The sequence below is a fragment of the Girardinichthys multiradiatus genome, chromosome 18 (assembly GCF_021462225.1).
Source record: "Girardinichthys multiradiatus isolate DD_20200921_A chromosome 18, DD_fGirMul_XY1, whole genome shotgun sequence".
NCBI lineage: Eukaryota > Metazoa > Chordata > Actinopteri > Cyprinodontiformes > Goodeidae > Girardinichthys > Girardinichthys multiradiatus.
The window spans coordinates 2,408,408-2,431,831 of NC_061810.1; the positions used below are offsets into that span (position 1 = coordinate 2,408,408).

The 23,424-nt window shown below is 41.6% G+C and overlaps 1 protein-coding gene across 2 annotated transcripts in view; it reads right to left on the reverse strand.

The window, feature by feature from the left end:
* Positions 1 to 23,424, reverse strand: part of nf1a (neurofibromin 1a) — a 309,684-nt gene that overhangs the window by 259,605 nt on the left and 26,655 nt on the right. For both annotated transcript variants that reach the window (XM_047391263.1, XM_047391264.1), the window contains exons 3-5: positions 18,715 to 18,798; positions 15,515 to 15,705; positions 3,438 to 3,544 (exon numbers count right to left, since the gene is read on the reverse strand). In XM_047391263.1, the coding sequence (XP_047247219.1) occupies positions 3,438 to 3,544; positions 15,515 to 15,705; positions 18,715 to 18,798 (382 nt within the window). The remainder of the gene's footprint in view (positions 1 to 3,437; positions 3,545 to 15,514; positions 15,706 to 18,714; positions 18,799 to 23,424) is intronic.

A 23,424-nucleotide genomic window follows, 5' to 3' on the forward strand; every position in this document is an offset into this window, starting at 1 on the left:
CACAATTTATATATATCAGGAAAAAAAACTATATATATATATATATATATATATATATACATACACACACACACTCACTCACCGGCCACTTTGTTAGGTACACCTTGCTAGTAACAGGTTGGACCCTCTTTTGCCTTCAGAACTGCCTTAATCCTTGGTGGCATAGATTCAACAAGGTACTAGAAACATTCCTCAGAGAGGTTGGTCCATATTGACATGATAGCATCACACAGATACTGTAGATTTGTCGGCTGCATCCATGATGAGCATCTCCCAAAGATGCTCTATTGGATTGAGATCTGGTGACTGTGGAGGCCATTTGAGTCCAGTGAACTCATCGTCATGTTCAAGAAACCAGTCTGAGATGATTCTTGCTTTATGAGATGGCGCGTTATCCTGCTGGAAGTGACCATCAGAAGATGGGTACACTGTGGTCATAAAGGGATGGACATGGTCAGCAACAATACTCAGGTAGGCTGTGGCGTTGACACAATGCTCAATTGGTACTAAGGGGCCCAAAGTGTGCCAAGAAAATATCCCCCACACTATTACACCACCACCAGCAGCCTGAACCGTTGATACAAGGCAGGATGCATCCATGCATTCATGTTGTTGACGCCAAATTCTGACCCTACCATCCGAATGTCGCAGCAGAAATCGAGACTCCTCAGACCAGACAACGTTTTTCCGATCTTCATTTGTCCAATTTTGGTGAGTCTGTGCGAATCGTAGCCTCAGTTTCCTGTTCTTAGCTGACAGGGGTGGCATCCGGTGTGGTCTTCTGCTGCTCTTTCAGCGCATGAAAACAAAGAAAGCTGGAGGACCTGATAATGTCTCCCCATCATGCCTGAAAGCCTGTGCAAATCAACTCACTCCGATCTTCACAAGGATCTTCAACAAGTCACTGGAGAAATGTGAGGTCCCCTCCTGCCTCAAACGATCCAGCATCATCCCGGTTCCCAAGAAACCCACCATCCTAGGATTAAATGACTACAGTCCTGTAGCCTTGACGTCTGTGGTCATGAAATCCTTTGAGCGGCTGGTGTTGAAGCACCTGAAAGACATCACAGGCCCCCTGCTGGACGCCCTGCAGTTTGCTTACCGAGCAAACAGGTCAGCAGATGATGCTGTTAAATTAGGTCTACACTTCATCCTGCAACACCTCGACCACCCAGGGACGTACGCCAGGATCCTGTTTGTAGACTTCAGCTCGGCCTTCAACACCATCATACCAGACATCCTCCACCAGAAGCTCACCCAGCTCAACATCCCAGCCTCCACCTGTCAGTGGATCAACAGCTTCCTGACGGACAGACAGCAGCAGGTGAGACTGGGGAGCATCTTCTCCCGAACCAGATCAATAAGTACTGCTGCCCCCAAGGGGTGTGTTCTATCCCCACTCCTCTTCTCCCTGTACACAAATGACTGCACCTCAGCGGACCCGTCCGTGAAACTCCTTAAGTTTGCAGATGACAGCACTGTCATTGGACTGATCCAGGACGGTGATGAGTCGGCATACAGACAGCAGGTGGATCGACTGGTACACTGGTGCGGTCAGAACTACCTTGAACTCAACCCACTCAAGACTGTGGAAATGGTGGAGGACTTTCGGAGAACATCATCCCCATACACCCCCCTCACCATCCTCAACAACACTGTATCGGCCGTGGACCACTTCAGGTTCTTAGGAACCACCATCTCTGAGGACCTGAGATGGTCTTCACACATAGACACTGTTCGAAAGAAGGCCCAGCAGAGACTGTACTTCCTGAGGCAACTCACGAAGTTCAACCTTCCACAGGAGCTGCTGGTCATCTTCTACACTGCCATCATTCAATCTGTCCTGTCTTCATCCATCTCAGTGTGGTGTGGATCATCCACAAAACAGGACAGGTCCAGACTGCAACGAATAATCAGGAATGCAGAGAAAATAATCAGGGCTGACCTTCCCTCCATCCAGGACTTATACAGGTCTAGGGTCAAGAAAAGAGCTGCTAAAATCTCTGCAGACCCCACACACCCTGCACACAAACTGTTCAGAGCTTTACCTTCAGGCCGCCGCTACAGAGCACTGTTTGCTAGTTTCTTCCCCCAGGCTGTTTCTCTGTTGAACATTTAATAGAGTACAAAACAACAGCATACAGATGTTGCAAATGCACCTTTTTATTATATATGTGTATATTGTACATTGTGAATATGTATATTCTGTAATACAAAAACAAAACCAAAGAGCAAAGTGTACCAGAGTCAAATTCCTTGTTTGTATGTATGAACTTGGCAATAAAGCTGATTCTGCTGTAGCCCATTTGCCTCAAGGTTTGACGTGTTGTGCGTTCAGAGAAGCTCTTCTGCATGCCTTGGTTGTAACGAGTGGTTATTTGAGTTACTGTTGCCTTTCTATTAGCTCCAACCTGTCTGGCCCATTCTCCTCTGACATCAACAAGGCATTTGTGCCCGGAGAACTGCCGCTCACTGGATATTTTCTATTTTTCGGACCATTCTCTGTAAACCCTAGAGATGGTAGTGCGTAAAAATCCCAGTAGATCAGCAGTTTGCGAAATACTCAGACCAGCCCGTCTGGCACCAACAATCATGCCACATTCAAAGTCACTTAAATCCCCTTTCTTCCCCATTCTGATGCTGGGTTTGAACTGTAGCAGATCCTCTTGACCATGTCTACATGCCTAAATGCATTGAGTTGCTGCCATGTGATTGGCTGATTAGAAATCTGGATTAACAAGCAGTTGTATACATCCTCAGACCCCTTGTGAGACCACATGCTGGTGCGGTTGGCCCTGGGTTCCTCCTAATGCAGGACAATGCTGGACCTCATGTGGCTGGAGTGCGTCAGCAGTTCCTGCAAGATGAAGACATTGAAGCTATGGACTGGCCCGCTCGTTCCCCAGACCTGAATCTGATTGAGCACATCTGGGACAACATGTCTCGCTCCATCCACCAACGTCACGTTGCACCACAGACTGTCCAGGAGTTGGCGGATGCTTTAGTCCAGGTCTGGGAGGAGATCCCTCAGGAGACCATCCGCCGTCTCATCAGGAGCATGCCCAGGCGTTGTAGGGAGGTCATACAGGCACGTGGAGGTCACACACAATACTGAGCCTCATTGTGACTTGTTTTAAGGACATTACATCAAAGTTGGATCAGCCTGTAGTGTGTTTTTCCACTTTAATTTTGGGTGTGACTCCAAATCCAGGCCTCCATTGGTTAATAAATTTGATTTCCATTGATGATTTTTGTGTGATTTTGTTGTCATCACATTCAACATTGTACAGAACAAAGTATTCAATGAGAATATTTCATTTATTCAGATCTAGGATGTGTTATTTGAGTGTTCCCTTTATTTTTTTCAGCAGTGTATTTAAGTGCTTTTTTATAGTCTTACTGCAAATTGGAGCAACATTAAATCAGCATGTTCAAACCTTGCAGAAGCCTCTTCAGTTTGCAACAGTCCACATTGATGTACTGCATAAGCTCGATGTCATGAACATCCACATTATCCTCTGAGCACACTGTCAACTCCTGCAGCCTGCAAGAAAAAAAATGTATTTACTTCACTGGATGTAGTTTAACAAAAGAGATGCTGTGCACTGCACAGTACACTTGAACTGATTTTGACCTAAAATTTCATGATCTACTCCTTTTAGGTTTGTTTTTAAACTACTTGGTTTGGGCGGTGAGCAAGACACTGTTATAATGAAGTAATGGGTGGGAAACAATATACAAGCTGTAGAGAGGTATGTTCAATTATAACTGCTTTACAATTTCCCTTCTAGAAGCCCTGCCAAAAAAAGAAAACATAAATTACTTGTTTTGAATTTGTTCAAGCCTTTCAGTGCACTGACAAAAGATTTTTTCTTAAAAAATGTAAACCTTTTTATAAAGCGATTTCAACAACACAGAAAACGGAGCCAAATAAAGACCAAATAGCTGAACATAATAACAGGGTGTTGTAAGATTCTGCAGTTAGCAGAGAGCTAATAATATCAGGATTTGGATTAATGAACCTTTGAAACAAGAGTGTACTCCAACTAAAAGTGAATCGATTCACAAAATATAATAGATACAGATAAAAACTTTTTTTATTTATTCATGCCCCAAGGGGAAAATTAAATTGTCACAGCAGCAAGACAGAGTAAAGAGTGCACATCTAAGAATACAATTTAAAGAAAAAATGAACATTAAAAATAAAGAAATAAATTGTGTACCTAAAATGAAGTTAAAACAAATTTGAACACTATGTAACATAACAAAAGAGATATAAATGAGGCAAAATTTATTTTTTGGCAGTGTTGTACATTAATGCGTTTTTATTGTACTCTTATTACTGAAGGGAGAAAGGAACTTCTAAAAAGGTTTATTCCTGCACTGCAACAGGATATACACACACAGGTCCAACCTTAGCCAAAAGAAAATTCCAGTGTTGTGGAAGATCTGTCTTGTTCTGGTACCGAGGAAAACTCACACATCAGTCCTCAATGAGTGTAGACCTGTTGCCCTGACATCCCACATAATGAAGAGACTCCTGTTGGCCCACCTGAGTAAACCATAAATAAAGTAGCTTTTGCACAACCTTGGTTCCCTTCTCATCTGAGGAAGTTGCGTGAGGATAAGGAAGAGAATCACAGCGGCAGGGACCGGGCCCTGTATAAGCAGGCCAGGAACATATTGACCAACGAGATTAAAGCAGGAAAGAGAAGCTACAGTGAGAACGTAAAAAAAAGCTTTTCAGATGGAGACACGACTGCCGTATGGAATAGTTTAAAAATACCTGACTACCTACAGGAGACCCCCCACCCTGAGCAGAATCCTTGCCTGGCAATTCAACTGAATGGCATCTACTGCAGGTAAAAAAAAAGCAGCAGTTCAGACCATAATCTAACTCCTCCACATCCCATTCAGACACAAATTATTACCATACACCAACCACCCCTACCATCAGAACCCCTGCCTGCACTAAGGATCTCAAAGGAAAATGTAAATAGGCTCTTTCAGCACCTGAAAAAAAGGAGGGCCTCATGACCTGATAAAGTCTCAATTCAAATTCAAAAATACTTCATTAATCGGAAAAAGAAATTAAATGTTGTAGCAAAATACACTGCTCAAAAAAATAAAGGGAACACTTAAACAACACAATATAACTCCAAATAAAACAAACTTCTGTGAAATCAAACTGTCCACTTAGGAAGCAACACTGATTGACAATCAATTTCACAGCTGTTGCCAAATGGAATAGACAACAGGGGGAAATCTTTGGTGATTAGCAAGACACACTCAATAAAGGAGTGGTTCTGCAGGTGGGGACCACAGACCACTTCTCAGTACCTATGCTTTCTGGCTGATGTTTTGGTCACTTTTGAATGTTGGTGGTGCTTTCACACTCGTGGTAGCATGAGACTGACGCTACAACCCACACAAGTGGCTCAGGTAGTGCAGCTCATCCAGGATGGCACATCAATGTGAGCTGTGGCAAGAAGGTTTGCTGTGTCTGTCAGCGAAGTGTCCAGAGCCTGGAGGCGCTACCAGGAGACAGGCCAGTACACCAGGAGACGTGGAGGAGGCCAACAACCCAGCAGCAGGACCGCTACCTCTGCCTTTGTGCAAGGAGGAACAGGAGGAGCATGCCAGAGCCCTGCAAAATGACCCCCAGCAGGCCACAAATGTGCATGTGTCTGCACAAACGGTTAGAAACCGACTCCATGAAGATGGTATGAGGGCCTGACGTCCACAGATGGGGGTTGTGCTCACAGCCCAACACCGTGCAGGATGCTTGGCATTTGCCAGAGAACATCAGGACTGGCAAATTCTCCTCTGGCACCCTGTGCTCTTCACAGATGAAAGCAGGTTCACACTGAGCACATGTGACAGACGTGACAGAGTCTGGAGACACTGTGGAGAGTGATCTGCTGCCTACAACATCCTTCAGCAGGACTGGTTTGACAGTGGGTCCGTAATGGTGTGGGTGGCATTTCTTTGGAGGGCTGCATGGCCCTCCATGTGCTCGCCAGAGGTAGACTGACTGCCATTAGGTACCGAGATGAGATCCTCAGATCCCTTGTAAGACCATATGCTGGTGCGGTTGGCCCTGGGTTCCTCCTAATGCAGGACAATGCTAGACCTCATGTGGCTGGAGTGTGTCAGCGGTTCCTGCAATATGAAGACATTGAAGCTATGGACTGGCCCGCCCGTTCCCCAGACCTGAATCCAATTGAGCACATCTGGGACATCACGTCTCGCTCCATCCACCAACGTCACGTTGCACCACAGACTGTCCAGGAGTTGGCGGATGCTTTAGTCCAGATCTGGGAGGAGATCCCTCAGGAGACCATCCGCCGTCTCATCAGGAGCATGCCCAGGCGTTGTAGGGAGGTCATACAGGCACGTGGAGGCCACACACAATACTGAGCCTCATTTTGACTTGTTTTAAGGACATTACATCAAAGTTGGATCAGCCTGTAGTGTGTTTTTCCACTTTAATTTTGTGTGTGACTCCAAATCCAGGCCTCCATTGGTTAATAAATTTGATTTCCATTGATGATTTTCGTGTGATTTTGTTGTCATCACATTCAACTTTGTACAGAACAAAGTACTGAAGAAGCCTCTGACTGAAGACACTGTTGTTGTAGGACAGTCTCATGAAGAGGATGCTCAGGGTTCTCCATAATGTTCTTTATTTTATGAAGAATCCATCTTTGTAGAATGATCTCCAGATGTTCCAGAGGAGTCCAGAACAGAGCCAGCCTTTTTTATCAGCTTGTTGAGCTTTTTTAAGTCCCTGGCTCTGATGCTGCTTCCCCAGCAGATGATGGAGAAGAGATCAGATTATTCACAACAGACTTATAGAAGATATGCAGCATCTTGCTGCAAACACTGAAGGACCTAAGCTTTCTCATGAAGTACAGTCTGCTCTGTCCCTTCTTGTAGATGGCTTCACAGTTGCATCTCCACTCCAGTCTGTTGTCCAGGTGAACACCAAGGTATTTATACTCCTCCACCACCTCCATTTCTTCTCCCATGATGGAAATAGTTTTTGACCTATTCCTGTTTTTCTTAAAATCTACAATCATCTCCTTTGTTTTATTCACGTTCAAGATGAGATGATTGTTTCCACACCATGCCACAAAGTGGCCCACCACCTTTCTGTACTCATCTTCTTGTCCATCTCTGATCCACCTCATAACTGCAGAATCATCTGAGTATTTCTGCAGATGACAGGAGTCTGTCTTGTACTGGAAGTCTGAGGTGTACAGAGTGAAAAGGAATGGTGAGAGAACAGTCCCCTGTGGTTCTCCTGTGCTGCTGACTACCTGGTTAGACTCACAACCCTTCAGCCTCACAAATTGTGGTCTGTTTATCAGGTAGTCTTTAATCCAGGAAATTGTTGAGGCCTCCACCTGAGTCTTCTGGAGTTTCTGACAAAGCAAATCAGGTTGGATTGTGCTAAATGCACTGGAGAAATCAAAGAACACGATCCTCACAGTGCTGCTGGCTTTGTCCAGATGACAGTGGGTTTGTTAAAGCAGGTGTATGATGGTATCTTCAAATCTAACTCCCCAGCAATAAGCAAACTGACGGGGGTCCTGATAGTTTATTGTTTTCTTACTCAGGTGGGCCAACAGCAGTCTCTCTAGGACCTTCATGATGTGGAATGTCAGGGCAACAGGTCTATAGTCATTGAGGACTGATGGGTGAGTTTTATTTGGTTTCCATCGTGCTTGAGAGCCTGAACTGACCACCTGGCACCCATCTCCACTGAGATCTTCAACAAGTCACTGGAGCTGTGTGAGGTTCCCCCTTACTTCAAATGCTCCCCCATGATTCCAGTTCCAAAGAAGCCCACCTTCACAGAATTAAATGTCTACAGGCATGTCACCTTGACATCTGTGGTCAGGAAATTTATTGAGCAACTGGTACTGAAGCATTTGAAGGACATCACAAGCCCCCCTCAGTTTGGAGCACCTCAGTTTGCTTGCCAGTCACACAGATAATGCTGTCAACCTGGAACTACATTTTATCCTACACTGCCTCAACTATCCAGGAAATGTATGTCAGGATCCTATTTGTGCTCTTTACCTCAGGCTTCAAGACCATAACCCGGACATTCTCCACCAAAAGCTTATATGGCTCACAGTGCCACCCTTCACCTGTCAGTGGATCACCAGCTTCCTGACAGACTGGCAGCAGTAGGTGAGGCAGGAGAACATCTTCTTCACAAGAACCATCACTAGCAACCTACAGGGATGTGTTCTCTCCCCACTCTTTGTTTCTCTTTACACAAATGTCTGCACTTGAGCAGAGCTATCTAAAGCAGTATATGAAAAATTCTGGTCTGTGTGATGCCTGGTGCTAGTCACCCATCAAATAAGTAATTTACTTTTTTCTCACCTGTTCATCACACTTACTACCGTTGTAGACTTATGTCTAATCAGATATGAGGGAGGTATATGAGACACATTTATCCCATTTTAAGCAACCATGCACCAGTAACTCTGATGGTAATGGACAAAACATTAACACCACCTGTAAAGCCTTGGAGATTTAATACACCATTACCTAAAGATGGAGATTTCACCAGGTTCTTTGAGAAAGAGGACAGATTTTTTAATCATTTTTTAATGATCAACCTAATTTCCCTTTCTGGTGTCTTTGAGAGGCAGCAAAACATGTTAGGCATGGCAAAGTACTTTCTTAGTCATTATATAGGAAAAAAAAGAAAAAGCAGCTCAAGTGGAACTAGAACAAAAAATAGAAGACTTAGAAACAACGGTTTTGCCATTAGGCAGTTAAAAGGATGCCTAATGGCAAAGCTCCAGGACCTGATGGCTTCCCTGCAGAAATCTACGAAGAATTCTGGCAACTGCTGGCACCCGCCTTCCAACAAGTGGTCACAGAAATTGAGGAAACCTTGATTCTCTCTCCAAACATGAATTGTGATAACATAAATCACATCCTCAAGCCAGATCAAGACCTAACACTTCCATCTAACTACTGCCAAATATCACTTATGAATGCAGATCTTAACATCATCTGCAAGACAATGATGTTGTGTAATTAGGATTATTAATATTTAATTACCGTATTTTCCGCACTATAAGGCGCACTTAAAAACCTTTTATTTTTTCAAAAAATGACAGTGCGCCTTGTAATCCGGAGCGCCTTATATATGGATCAATTGGTTAATTGGTTGATCCATAATGGTTGTACACGGCGCTCTGTCAAAATGTTTCAGTACGACTGGTAAACTACAAAGCCGCACCGCTTGCAGCATTACGGCTACCGTAGTCAGGGGTGTCGCCGAAGTAATAGCGGTAAACACCTGTACTGTGCTTACTCCTAGTCCAACAACACTTGTGTGTGTATAACGTTTGAATGTACTGTTGCAGGAATTGCCTGAACTATATGTGATTAGAAGCTCAGTGTGTGGGGTGTATGTTTCGTGTGTGTGTATGGCAGATGTTGACATTACTCCTCCGGACAGAGGTGGCGCTGTGTGCTGCCGTAGCTGAGAATCAAGAGTGAAGGAGTGACGTCGGTATTATTGTGTGTGTGGGGTGGGTAGAGACGGCGACCGGAGCAGCGGTGTATGAGTCTGTAAGCCCTGTGTTTTTACGTGCTGCAAAGTCATTAAAAAGAACCCCAAATCTCGTCAACAACTCAGTGTTTTGATGCTGTTTCTTCATGCTCAACTCAGCAACGTATGAGTGAGGGAGATAACCCCGAGGAAACTAGTAACTTCGGCCCTGGAGAAAGCGTCTCCCCTGTGTCATCAGACTACGGTCAGGGGACAGAAACAGGAAAGGTTAACAGTACTAACGTTTGATTTAGTGCATCAAACTGTTTCTTTTACGTGTTTACTGAATCAGGGAAAGGTTCCCTTTCACGTTTTAACTAACGTTTGATTTCAACTTCAACTTCATAGACTCCAATGCATTCCTAACGTGCGGTTGGCTCTATTCAATAGAATTCTATGTAGACGAGACCTTACCATGAGAGTGAATGGAGTTATCAGAACGCTGGTTTGTAGTGTATTAATAAAGTTTGACTGACTTATCTGACTGTTTTGTTGACATTCTCTTTAGCACAGCTCCATCTAGTGGATGCATAACGCAACCCCAGTCAAACGTTTGACTGCAGTAGCTTCTATTCTATGCGCCTTATAATCCGGTGCACCCTATATATGAAAACAGTTCTAAAATAGGCCATTCATTGAAGGTGCGCCTTATAATCCGGTGCGCCTTATAGTGCGGAAAATACGGTAACTAACATTTGGTCTGTCAAGTATTGTCCTGTGAATACGAGCCCAATATGACTCTGTGGAACAAGAGATGAAAGACTGATTCAAGCACTGTTGTTCTTGAACAGCAAACTCTGTTCACATATAGAATAAATTCACAACACCTTTTCTCCAAAATGTAAGAATTTATGGACAGAACAATTCAACTCCAAGTTAAAATATTTCAAATCACATACTCTTTGACTAGGCTAGAAACATTTCAACTTCAGACTACCAGGCAAACCAGAAAGAATAGCGAACTATGTACAAATGAAGGAACAAGGGCACCAATAAAAATGATGCAATGATATTGGATCAATGTGGAGATTTATGTTCAAGAACAAAGGTTTACCTTGAGGAATTTTGAAATTAGGTCAAATTAGTTTTAAAAGTATTTAAGGATAGCAGTTGGTATGACTTTAAATAACCAGTCACAATGCAGAATCAGAAGGTAAGTAAAACATTATTTTAATAAAATTATATTTTAAAGAATGATTTCCTAAATTAGAAACCAACCTGTCTGTATAATTGATTCTTAATGTTATTTAATTAACCATTATTATTTTATTAAATAATATTTAGGAAAATATTATTTGCTGGATCAGAAATAAATCTTTTTGACACTTATTCTTAATGTTTTAACTAGCCATCGTCAAACAGGAATGTCTATGGACTCTCATAAGATGGCGATGAGTCGCATGTAGATACCTGCCTGGCACTAGCATTAGCGGTTTTAGCTAACTAAAAAAAATATATATCTTCTCTATGATCCCAGTTAAACCAACCTAGACATGGTTCAAAAGCGTAGACTGTATCATAAAATTTTTTATGGGCATCGAAACCTCAACGCAAAAGTTTAAACACTTTACAAAAGGCTAAACGTTTAGAATGACCGGAACGTCCAAATTTTTAAAAGTATCTTGCACTTACATTACAATATATGTTAAAATGGATTTAGAAAAAATTTATCAGATAGTCTACGGATAAAAATTGAACAAACGCTATGTAAAGAAATCTGTATCTCAGATATTCCATTTGTCAGCTCTTCAATTAAGCAGTGCATAAAATGTACTACACAGGAAAAAGAATGGATTTTAAGTGCGTTTTTCACTTACCAACACATGTCCAAGCTGCATGGGGGATTTAATATCTAAATGCTCTCTGGCACTGTCCGCCTGTCTATGTCTTCTGGCTATGAGTATGTGAAGACCTATCAACATGCCTGGAGTGTACTGTTCCAATCTGGCCCTCACTTCTAAGCATTGCAAAAAACAACACTTACAAACTGCATCCCTGAGCCTTTGGATTGGTGACAGGTCTCTGACTGTCGTTTCGGCCTAAGGGCTGAGTGGTGGTGCATGGTACCCAGCCTTCTTGGCATCGCTGTTGGGGCGCTGGATAGTGAATGGCCTCCCTGATCTGAACCCCAGTGGTGTTTCATTATTGGACTTCTGTACCAGTCATGGATTGTCCATGATGAACACCATGTTCAAGCATAAGGGTGTTAATCAGTCCATTCCTCCCAATCACGCCTCCCCAGGTGTCACTGTTGTTTCCTACATGGGCGTTGAAGTCCCCCAGCAGAATAAAAGAGTACCCGAGAGGGGCACCATGCAGCACCCCCGACAGGGATGCCAAAAGGCTAAGTACTCCGCACTACCACTCGACCCATAGGCCGAAACGACAGTCAGACACCTGTCCCCGAACCGAAGGCGCAGAGATGCAACCCTCTAGTCCACCGGGGTATGCTAGATTTGGTTACATTTTCTAAATGCAAAAAAATTTTATCTGCAAAGTCACAAAATGTCCTTCTGTGTACTTATTTGTTTTTATTAAATACATATTTCCACAAAATTACAAATACCAAATTTTATTGCATTACAAAAATGCATTCTCACTTATTGTTTTTCTGCAGATTCCACTAAAACTTCACTGTCTTCCAAATCTCCTGGTCTACTTCTGCATACTTTCAGCTTGAAACACCATTCAACTTTTAAAATGCTTTCACAGCCATCTGCTATTACTGTTTAATTCAACTTTTTGATATCTTTTACACTTTTTCTACAATTTTGATTCAAACTATTACAATTTTTTCAGATTTTCCGTTTTATAATGTAATCCAATGATGGAATTCTACTGTTGCTAGAGTGTACACTCTAGGTTTTTGAATAACCTGAAAAAGAACGAACAATCTCTCCTCACTCGCTCAATTTTCACTCTACCTATACAAATTATACATCAAAATGTAGGATGCTCTTTCGCGATTCAGAAAATGTCACCCTCATTGATGTGGGACAAAACGTTTTCCGGCAACATGCCCCGAAGCAATGCAAAGTCAACACACCCTGTATAGGAAATCTATAGGAATTTCTGAAAACAATCAGAACAAAAAATCATTAAACTCACGTTTTCAAATCGCCGCCTCTCGTAAACCATTCGAGGTAGAGAAATGAGCCTCGTGCAGACTGATCTTCCTACCTTGCTGGCACTCACAGTGAAGGAATCTTTTTGATACCTTTTATCGTTACTTCATAAAAAAGATTTGTTTAGGAGTATCAAATCTGTCCTTCCCTAAATAGCTTGAAATTGAAAAATTTCAAAATTATTCACTTTTCTACACTGTCACATTTCCTACACGGATTTATGTAGACACACTAAAATCTCCAAGATTGTTCACCAATCCCGGCTGATACCTACGGTCCAAAAATGTTTTGGATACCTTTTATCGTTTTCTCGTGAAGTAGGTTTGTTTGAGAGTGAAACATTTACCTTCACTCGGGTTAAAAATGGTCAAAATGATCCACTTTTTCCACATGGTCACACCTCCCAGACGGATTTTTGTAGAAACTTGAGAAGCTCCATGATTGTTCAGCAAGGCCTGCTGATTCATTCGGTGCATGAATCAAATCGATAGCCTTTATAGTTTTCGACTTATTAGATGTTGTTCGAGAGCATGTTCAGGCCGTTTTGTGTTTTTCTCAATTTTTCCCTTTCTTTTCACCTAGTGTTGTGCCTTTAATATTATATTTTCAAGAAAAAAGTGTTAATATTCTCATTCCCCTGTCCGTTCTGAGAAAAACGGTCCAAGAATGACATCGATAGCCCGTAGTTCGGGAGCATGCGCCTCCATGTTAAAAGCCCAGGCCACGGGGAGACGATAGTGAGGTGCTGCATTAGAAATGCTGCAGGTGTCAAGTTACACTGACGCTCTTTGCTGATTGGCTGATTCACTCCTCACTGTTCTATTTATAGCTGTGTATCTTGCACTGTATATGTCTGTATGTGACTCTGCCTTTCTTCTCTCCCTGTCTCCTACTCAGACACACACAAGAGCCCCGACACACACACACACACACACACACACACACACACACACACGCACACACACAGAGAGATAACTATCTTTTTGAGGCCTTTACATTGACTTCCATTCATTTTCATTCATTTCTATGGCCTAAACCTGACCCGACCCCTAACCCTATGACCATCTTCATAGGAGGCAACTGCATGGCGGCCATTTTGTGTCGAGTACTTAAACAGCATATACTGCTGTTCCAACAACTAAACAGTGATTAAATTTAAAAGGCAATTTCATAGAGTTTTGCATGTAGGCTGTTATCACATCAGAACCTGGAACAAATCTCTATCAGAACCAAGAGGAAATCTCCATCAGAACCAGTTAGGAACCTTCCATCAGAACCAGGTCCAAAATCTGTCAGAACCAGGAAAAAATCCAGACCCAAACTCCATCAAAACAAGGAGGAATTTTGAACCAGGTCCAAACTCTATCACAACCAGAAAGAAACATCCATCAGAACCAGGTCCAACATCCCTCTGAACCTGGAACAAATCTCCATCAGAACCAGACCAAATCTCCATCAGAACCAGAACCAAACTCCATCAGAAACAGGAGGAATTCTCCATCAGGACCACTTAGGAACCCACTATCAGAACCAGGTCCAACATCCATTCAAACCTGGAACAAATCTCCATCAGAACCGCAACAAATCTCCATCAGAACCAAGAGGAAATCTCCATCACAACCAGTTAGGAACCCTCCATCAGAACCAAGTCCAAACTCTATCAGAAGCAGGAGGAACCTTATATGAGAACCAGGTCCAACATTCATCAGAACCAGACCCAAATTCCATCAGAACCAGGATAAATTCTTCATCAGAACCAGAAAGAAACCTCTATCAGAACCAGTTCCAAAATCCATCAGAACCTGGAGCAAATGTCCATCAGAACCAAGTCCAAACTCCATCAGAGCCAAGAGGAAATCCCCATCAGAACCTGGTAGAAATATCCATCAGAACCGGTTAGGAACACTCCATCAGAACCAGGTCCAAATTTATGATAACCAGTGAGAAAGCACTACTCTGTGACTTATGATGGTAAGACCATCTTCATAGGTCCCAGGGGAGCAACAAAACAGCAGCCACTTGATGTCAGGTGCTTAAACAGCTTCTACTGCTGTTCAAATACCTGAATCATTTTAAAGGGCAATTTCATAGACTTTTTCATACGGGCCGTACTAAGCATTATAGATAGACTGAGTTAATATTAGCCAACATGCTAGTCTTACTACATTAACATTTAGCTAGCCTTAGCATTTTAGCTAATTTCAGCTTTTATACCACTTTTTGCACAGTAGAAGGGGTAAATCAATATCAGCCTTCATTGTAGTGATAGCCAATATGCTAATGTTAGCATTTTAGCTTCTCTCTTTTTCTCCTTTCTGCCTCTTTCTGCTCTCTTTCTATTCTTTATGCTTCTTTCCTCCCTTTTTCCTTTGCTCTTTCTATCCTTTCTGTTTCTTTCTCTTCTCTCTCTTTTCTGCTTTTCTCTTCTTTCTGGCTTGTTCTCTTTCTTGTGTTCTTTAACAGTGTTGATCATTTTTACTATGTCATATTTTTTCAGCATCTTCTGCTTCGTTCATTCAGCATTTGTATTTTCTGCTTCTTTTTCACCTTTCTGCCTCTTTGTGTTTCTTTTGTGTTCTTCAGCTAATTATCACTTATTACTTTTTCAAATTTTTTCAGCATCTTCGTTCATTCTGCAGAATGCATTCTCACGTGCTGTTTCACAGAAACAGCAATTTTTTTGTTTTAATTTATCATCAACATTGTTTTTGTTGGTAAAAAAAAACACATTTTCCAAGATTTCGGGTTTCAAAGATTTCACGAGAACAATGTGAAATAATGGGGTACAAGGAAAATGGCTTACCTGGTAGAGATGCGGCTAAAAACAGCATTGAAGTTGTTGCAGCTCAAAGAGAACAGGACAGCTGAAGCTGAGGCACGCAGGTCAGCAGCATGCTGATGACCCTCACGATATGTGTGGATGAAATGGCATATCTCTGGCAGCAGCTGTTTAACCAGCATTGTCTCGTCTAAACGCAAGCAGTCTTTAGATTGCTGATGAGATAGGGTAGAGAAGAAAATTAGTCAGCAGTTTAATTTGATTCTCCAGTTCGAAATAGTGGAACAGTTATGAGTCAACAACAAATGTCATAGAAGCCATCACATATTCTCAGGGTATCCACAGAAAGTAACAGGCTTTAAGATGGCACAGTTACGGACACCCCATCATCCATATTTAGAAGTAGCTTTCCAGTTTTGAGTACATGAGAAATGCTTCACACATTGGAAAGATGTGTGCCATCGGTGCCATGAGAAGTTTAGGCAGTTCTGATAGTAAACTGGTTTTCAACCAAAGACTAGAAAGATGAACATGATAAATTGTCCAGTCAGTGTAGTTTATATTTTATTCAATTCAAAATAGTGTTTTTCAAATTTATTTTCCACATAACTGGTAAATAAGCTTTGTGTGAGACTTCAAGGAGGTGATAATGAAGGCTTGATACATAAGATGTTGATAAGATAAGATAGACTTTATTGATCTCACTATGGAGAAATTAACTTGTTACAGCAGCTCTTAAAAGGGTGCAGACAATAATGAAAAAATGTGCAGTCACAGAACAAGGCAGATGTGCAAAAAAACAAGTAGTAATAATAGAATTAAAAAATAAAACATAAAGACAAAAATAAAATAAAGTACTTATGTAGAGTAAAAAGTAAGTAGCTCCATTCTTTTCAACCAGATTAAACTCTGAAGCTTTCTAAAGTCCACAACTTGATGCACACAGATCAAGTTGTGTGTGCTTTGAAATCCCATGGCACCAAAAACTAATGAATGAGATGACCTAACTACCAACCTCCCTTGGGTGCCACTGCTAAACCGCTAGCTAGCCCTAAAGACAAGCTGATGGCTGTAAACAGAGTTGCCCCGTAATGAACTTGGAGAAGAGCTTGTACATGTTTTGCTGTCACATTCTGAGGTTTATATTTTGTCATGTTATGTGTGGTTTGGCCCAAAAATGACAAAGTGTGGTATGGAGGGGATACGCTCTAGGTAAACATGGTCAGTTCTTTTTTATCTATAGACTGACCTGTTACTAAGACAGCTTTATTTGCATTTATGCCTGACAAGTGTTTTTTACAAATTGTTTTAAAAGAGACACGCAGCAGATGATCTCATCAACAGCGATGGCGCACTGAAATGACCCATAGACATCACAAGAAGTGCTGCAAGGAGTTTTATCATAGGAGATATGTCATGGCTTTTGTTTGTGATCGGCTCCAATTCAGCCCTTAGATTATCCTACATAGAAACCTCAATTCTCATCTGTGGTTATTTTTATTTTTGACAATCCAAATCTTTTGACACATGTACAGAAGATTCTCTCTCTCTCGTCTGTCAATGTATCTATACCTCCTTCTCGCCACAGTGACAGCAGACATTTTTGTGTGCCAGTTAGTACCTGCCTTTAAAACGTGCTAAATATAGATACAAAAACAGCTCCTGCAATCCATTTTAAGTCTGTTAAATCACAATAATGGTGGTAAGGAATTCTATATGCATATCCTCCTCCCATAAATTTGCAATTTTGGGTCATTATCTTATATTTTGCACACAGTGGAGAGAACAAGTATTTGATACATTGCCAATTTTGCAGCTTTTCCCACTTGCAAAGCATGAGTGGGGGGACAAGTGCCTTTTTTACAGATAACAAGTTTAAACAGGTGTGGTTAATACAGATAATGAGTGGAGAACAGGCTTCTTAAAGGGCTTCTTAAAAGAACTAACAGGCCTGTGAGAGCTGGGATTCTTATTGGTTGTGAGGTGATCAAATACTTAAGTCATGCAATAAAAGGCAAATTAATTACTTAAAAATCACACAATGTGATTTTCTGAATTTTTGTTTTAGATTCTGTCTCTCCCTATTGAAGAGTACCTATGATAAAAATAAAAGACTTCTACATGCTTTGCAAGTGGGAAAACCTGCAAAATCGGCAGTGTATCAAATACTTGTGTCTACTGTTACACAGATTTTACACACTCAATTCAATTTGCACCTGGTTTGTAGATCAGCTTTGTCTACGCAACAGTTTGCACGTTATTTTGCACACACAAACCTTTTGAAGATTAGCCCCAAAGTGTGTCCATCGAGAGCAGTCAAAGTCTATGCAACAGCCCCAAACAATTATCTGCATGCAGAATTTTAATGCTTGGCACCTAATATATTATCCTACCAAATATAGCATCCAATCAGTCCTTTGCAAATGCAATATTATGTACATTAACACTGCAATGACTATTGTGATTCAATATATTTTCCAGCACTACTTTTAACCAATGTTTGTACAGGAGCTATTCGACTGGTGATAATGACTCACCAGCTTCAGCCAGCAACTTTCACAAGGTCTTTTGCTTTTGTTTTGAGGTTGACAATAAGTTTAATTTCTGTCCTAAATGCTATAATTGTTTCCCCAATATATATCCATGTAAATTTCATCATACAGTATGTTGTACTTTCAGGGTCATACCAACCACTCTAAGTACTTCTACAAAATAGTTTATCTCTGGCCTACAGAGTTAGGGTTAAACTATTAACCCTAACCTTCAGGTTTGAGGTTTATTAACGTGTTGGATTGACTGAAAGCACTGTGGTTGATCAGTGTTAAAACCAATCCTAAGAAACACAACCTCTCTAAAAACTGTAACAACCTGAGCAAGATTTACCATAGTTGTTTTGTCATTTTTGTAAATATATTTAGACCTTCTAAAGTCATAAATACGTGAGTCTTATTCAAAAATGAATCTGAGAAAAATGCCTACCATTTTTGATCTGTTCCACAGAACATTCTGATGACCCTGTTAAAATTGATGTTGATCATTACCAAGAAACAATCATTTTATGGATTAATTGTATGATACTTCCAAAAGATAGAAGGCGCCACTTTGGTGGAAGCTAATTGATAATTTCATCATGTATGCAAGTGAAAGAACTGTAGTCACTAATTATTAAGGGCAAACTTTGTAAAAACATAACATTTTAAGAGAATCGGAGGGTACACACTCACCCCGGCCAGGCACTTCTCCAATGTATCAAGGATGATGAGCTGAGAAAGGTAAAGATTCTTCTCAGAAGCTTCTCCAAATATCCGCTGTGAGGAAAATCAAACAGTAATCCATCAATGCTGGGAGCCATTTCATATTAGACTTTAAAAATTAATTCAGTTATATAATTGTCAAATAACAAAAGGTAAACAAACACATAATGAATTAGAATCTCATACACATACAGTACAGACCAAAGGTTTGGACACACCTTCTCATTCAAAGAGTTGTCTTTATTTTCATGACTATGAATATTGTAGCTTCACACTGAAGGCATCAAAACTATAAATTAACACATGTGGAATTATATACTGAACAAAAAAGTGTGAAACAACTGAAAATATGTCTTATATTCTAGGTTCTTCAAAGTAGCCACCTTTTGCTTTGATTACTGCTCCGCACACTCTTGGCATTCTGTTGATGAGCTTCAAGAGGTAGTCACCTGAAATGGTTTTCACTTCACAGGTGTTCCCTGTCAGGTTTAATAAGTGGGATTTCAAGCCTTATAAATGGAGTTGGGACCATCAGTTGTGTTGTTCAGGAGGTGGATACAGTACACAGCTGATAGTCCTACTGAATAGACTGTTAGAATTTGTATTATGGCAATACAAAAGCAGCTAAGTAAAGAAAAACAAGTGGCCATCATTAAGAAATGAAGGTCAGTCAGTCCGAACAATTGGGAAAACTTTGAAAGTGTCCCCAAGTGCAGTCGCAAAAACCATCAAGTGCTACAAAGAAACTGGCTCACAAGAGGACCGCCCCAGGAAAGGAAGACCAAGAGTCACCTCTGCTGTGGACAATAAGTTCATCCGAGTCACCAGCCTCAGAAATCACAGGTTGACAGCAGCTTAGATTAGAGAACAGGTCAATGCCACACAGAGTTCTAGCAGCAGACACATCTCTAGAACAACTGTTAAGAGGAGACTGTGTGAATCAGACCTTCATGGTAAAATAGCTGCTAGGAAACCACTGCTGAGGACAGGCAACAAGCAGAAGAGACATGTTTGGGCTAAAGAACACAAGGAATGAACATTAGACCAGTGGAAATCTGTGCTTTGGTCTGATGAGTCCAAGTTTGAGATCTTTGGTTCCAACCACCGTGTGTCTTTGTGTGGTGCAGAAGAGGTGAACGGATGGACTCTACATGCCTGGTTCCCACCGTGAAGCATGGAGGAAGAGATGTGATGGTGTGGGGTTGCTTTGCTGGTGACACTGTTGGGGATTTATTCAAACTTGAAGGCATACTGAACCAGCATGGCTACCACAGCATCTTGCAGCGGCATGCTATTCCATCCGGTTTGCGTTTAGTTGGACCATCATTTGTTTTTCAACAGGACAATGACCCCAAACACACCTCCAGGCTGTATAAGGGCTATTTGACCAAGAAGGAGTGATGGGGTGCTGCGCCAGATGACCTGGCCTCCACAGTCACCGGACCTGAACCCAATCGAGATTGTTTGGGGTGAGCTGGACCGCAGTGAAGGCAAAAGGGCCAACAAGTGCTAAGCATCTCTGGGAACTCCTTCAAGACTGTTGGAAAACCATTACAGGTGACCACCTCTCGAAGCTCATCAACAGAATGCCAAGAGTGTGCAGGGCAGTAATCAAAGCAAAAGATGGGTAGTTTGAACAACCTGGAATATAAGACATATCTTCAGTTGTTTCACACTTTTTTGTTCAGTATATAATTCTACATGTGTTAATTCATAGTTTTGATGCCTTCAGTGTGAAGCTACAATATTCATAGTTATGAAAATAAAATCAACTCTTTGAATGAGAAGGTGTGTCCAAACTTTTGGTCTGTACTGTACATATATATATAAATACACATAAACTCTAAAATTGCGCCACTCAAAGGGGCAGCAGGTTGGAGTAGCTCCGTTACTTTGCATTCTGATAATTTTTTTTAATAACTAAAATTCTTCTTGTGGAGGATAAAAATCTAGATTTTGTTACGATCATCCTCTCCACTATCGGATGCTGTGCAGCTGGAAGGATTGTTGCTGATAGTTTTTTGCTTTAGGACATTTACTATGATGCATGGCAACAAGGTGTTTTTTGGGGGGTGTTTTTTACAACCCAGAGCAGCAGATTAATGTCAAAAGCTCAAATAATACTTCAACTACAATCCCACATCCCTGATGAGTTGAAAAGGAGGTGTGCTGTGGATGCAGAGCAAGAGTAAAGGAGGTGGACTGGCAGTACTTGTGAACAACAGATGGTGTCATCCAGGACATTACTGTGAAGTTTTGTCTCTGCAGTCCAGATATTGAACTGTTAGCAGTAGGTTTTTGTCCATATTATTTATCCAGAGTTCACCTTTGTTATTTTGGCAAGAGTTTACGTTCCTGTTGCTGACACTGCATGTGATGCCATCAGCTCAGTTGTTGCTAAGCTACAGACCCAACACCCCAATGTGTTTGTGGCAATATCTGGTGATTTTAACCACACTTCACTCTCTGCTACACTTCCAACATTTCCACAGTTTCTCTGCTGCTCTACCATAAAAAAAAAAAAACATTGGATTTGTTTTATGCAAATATCAAGGACTCACACATCTCTAAAGCAAGACCTCCTCTAGGCATACTGGATCACAATCTTGTTTTTTTATGCTCGAAATATAAGTCCCTTGTTCAGAGGCAACCTGTAATAATGAGGACTGTAAGAAAATGGTCACAAGAAGCTGAAGAAGCTCTGCAAGGTTGCTTTGGCAACAGACTGGAACGCATTGTGCTAGCCACTTGGAAAGGACATCAATGCCATGAGTGTGTAACCGACTATATAACTTTCTGTGTGGATAACAACATCCCCACCGGAATGGTGAGATGCTTCCCCAATAACAAACCCTGGATCACCGGTGACCTGAAGGACCTGCTTAACAAGACAAAAAGAGCCTTCAGGGAGGGAGTCAGAGAATTGTTGAGTATACAGAAGCAACTTAAAGTCAAGATAAGATACAGCAATGAGGTGTACAAGAAGAAGCTGGAGAGCAAGCTCCAGCAAAACAATAGATGTGTAGACAGGGATGAAGAAGATCACAGGATTCAAGCAGAAGAACGATCGGACCGATGGATGTCTGGGCAGAGCCAATGAACCAAACACACTGTTCAATAGGTTCGGTTCAGAAAAAAGCTCAGCATCCTACTCTCCTGCTCACAGCCAGACAGACATCCCACCCTCCTTTGACCCAAAGCTTTGATGTCACACCTCCAACGTTTTATGCTCCACATCAGCCGTGGACCCTTCTGTTTCTACATGTTTCCCTTCAACCAAATCAGAAGATGCTAATGCTCCTTTGCCTCTCCCGTCCACCTGTGTGTCTCTAGAAGTCAGGTGAAGAGACAACAATAAAAACTGAACACACACTACATATATATATATATATATATATATACACAGGGGTTGGACAATGAAACTGAAACACCTGCCATTTTAGTGTGGGAGGTTTCAAGGCTAAATTGGACCAGCCTGGTAGCCAGTCTTCATTGATTGCACATTGCACCAGTAAGAGCAGAGTGTGAATTAATTAGCAGGGTAAGAGCACAGTTTTGCTCAAAATATTGAAATGCACACAACATTATGGGTGACATACCAGAGTTCAAAAGAGGACAAATTGTTGGTGCACGTCTTGCTGGCGCATCTGTGACCAAGACAGCAAGTCTTTGTGATGTATCAAGAGCCACGGTATCCAGGGTAATGTCAGCATACCACCAAGAAGGACGAACCACATCCAACAGGATTAACTGTGGACGCAAGAGGAAGCTGTCTGAAAGGGATGTTCGGGTGCTAACCCAGATTGTATCCAAAAAACATAAAACCACCGTTGCCCAAATCACGGCAGAATTAAATGTGCACCTCAACTCTCCTGTTTCCACCAGAACTGTCCGTCGGGAGCTCCACAGGGTCAATATACAGGGCCGGGCTGCTATAGCCAAACCTTTGGTCACTCATGCCAATGCCAAAAGTCAGTTTAAATGGTGCAAGGAGCACAAATCTTGGGCTGTGGACAATGTGAAAGATTGGTTTGATGAACATGAAAGTGAAGTTGAACATCTCCCATGGCCTGCACAGTCACCAGATCTAAATATTATTGAGCCACTTTGGGGTGTTTTGGAGGAGCGAGTCAGGAAACGTTTTCCTCCACCAGTATCACGTAGTGACCTGGCCACTATTCTGCAAGAAGAATGGCTTAAAATCTCTCTGACCACTGTGCAGGACTGGTATATGTCATTCCCAAGACGAATTGATGCTGTATTGGCCGCAAAAGGAGGCCCTACACCATACAAATAAATTATTGTGGTCTAAAACCAGGTGTTTCAGTTTCATTGTCCAACCCCTGTATATATATATATATATATATATATATATATATATATATATATATATACACATACACACGCACACACATCCAGCCAGACCTCCCTCGGCAGGGAACCCTACTGTTTTTGCTCCATTTTTCTTCATGGTTATTATTCTTAATATTCTTCTTCTCTGCTAGAAGTCGTTGGGCGAAAGAACCAGAAAATGCTGGAAAAAAACTTATATAGCAGTAGGGAATCGCAACCGCTGCTCAGGTACTAAAATTCAGACCCCCTAATTACTGGGATCACTATTACGTATGACAATGCATTTTGGCTTATAACTCCCGAACCGTAAATCCGACACCCCAAAGC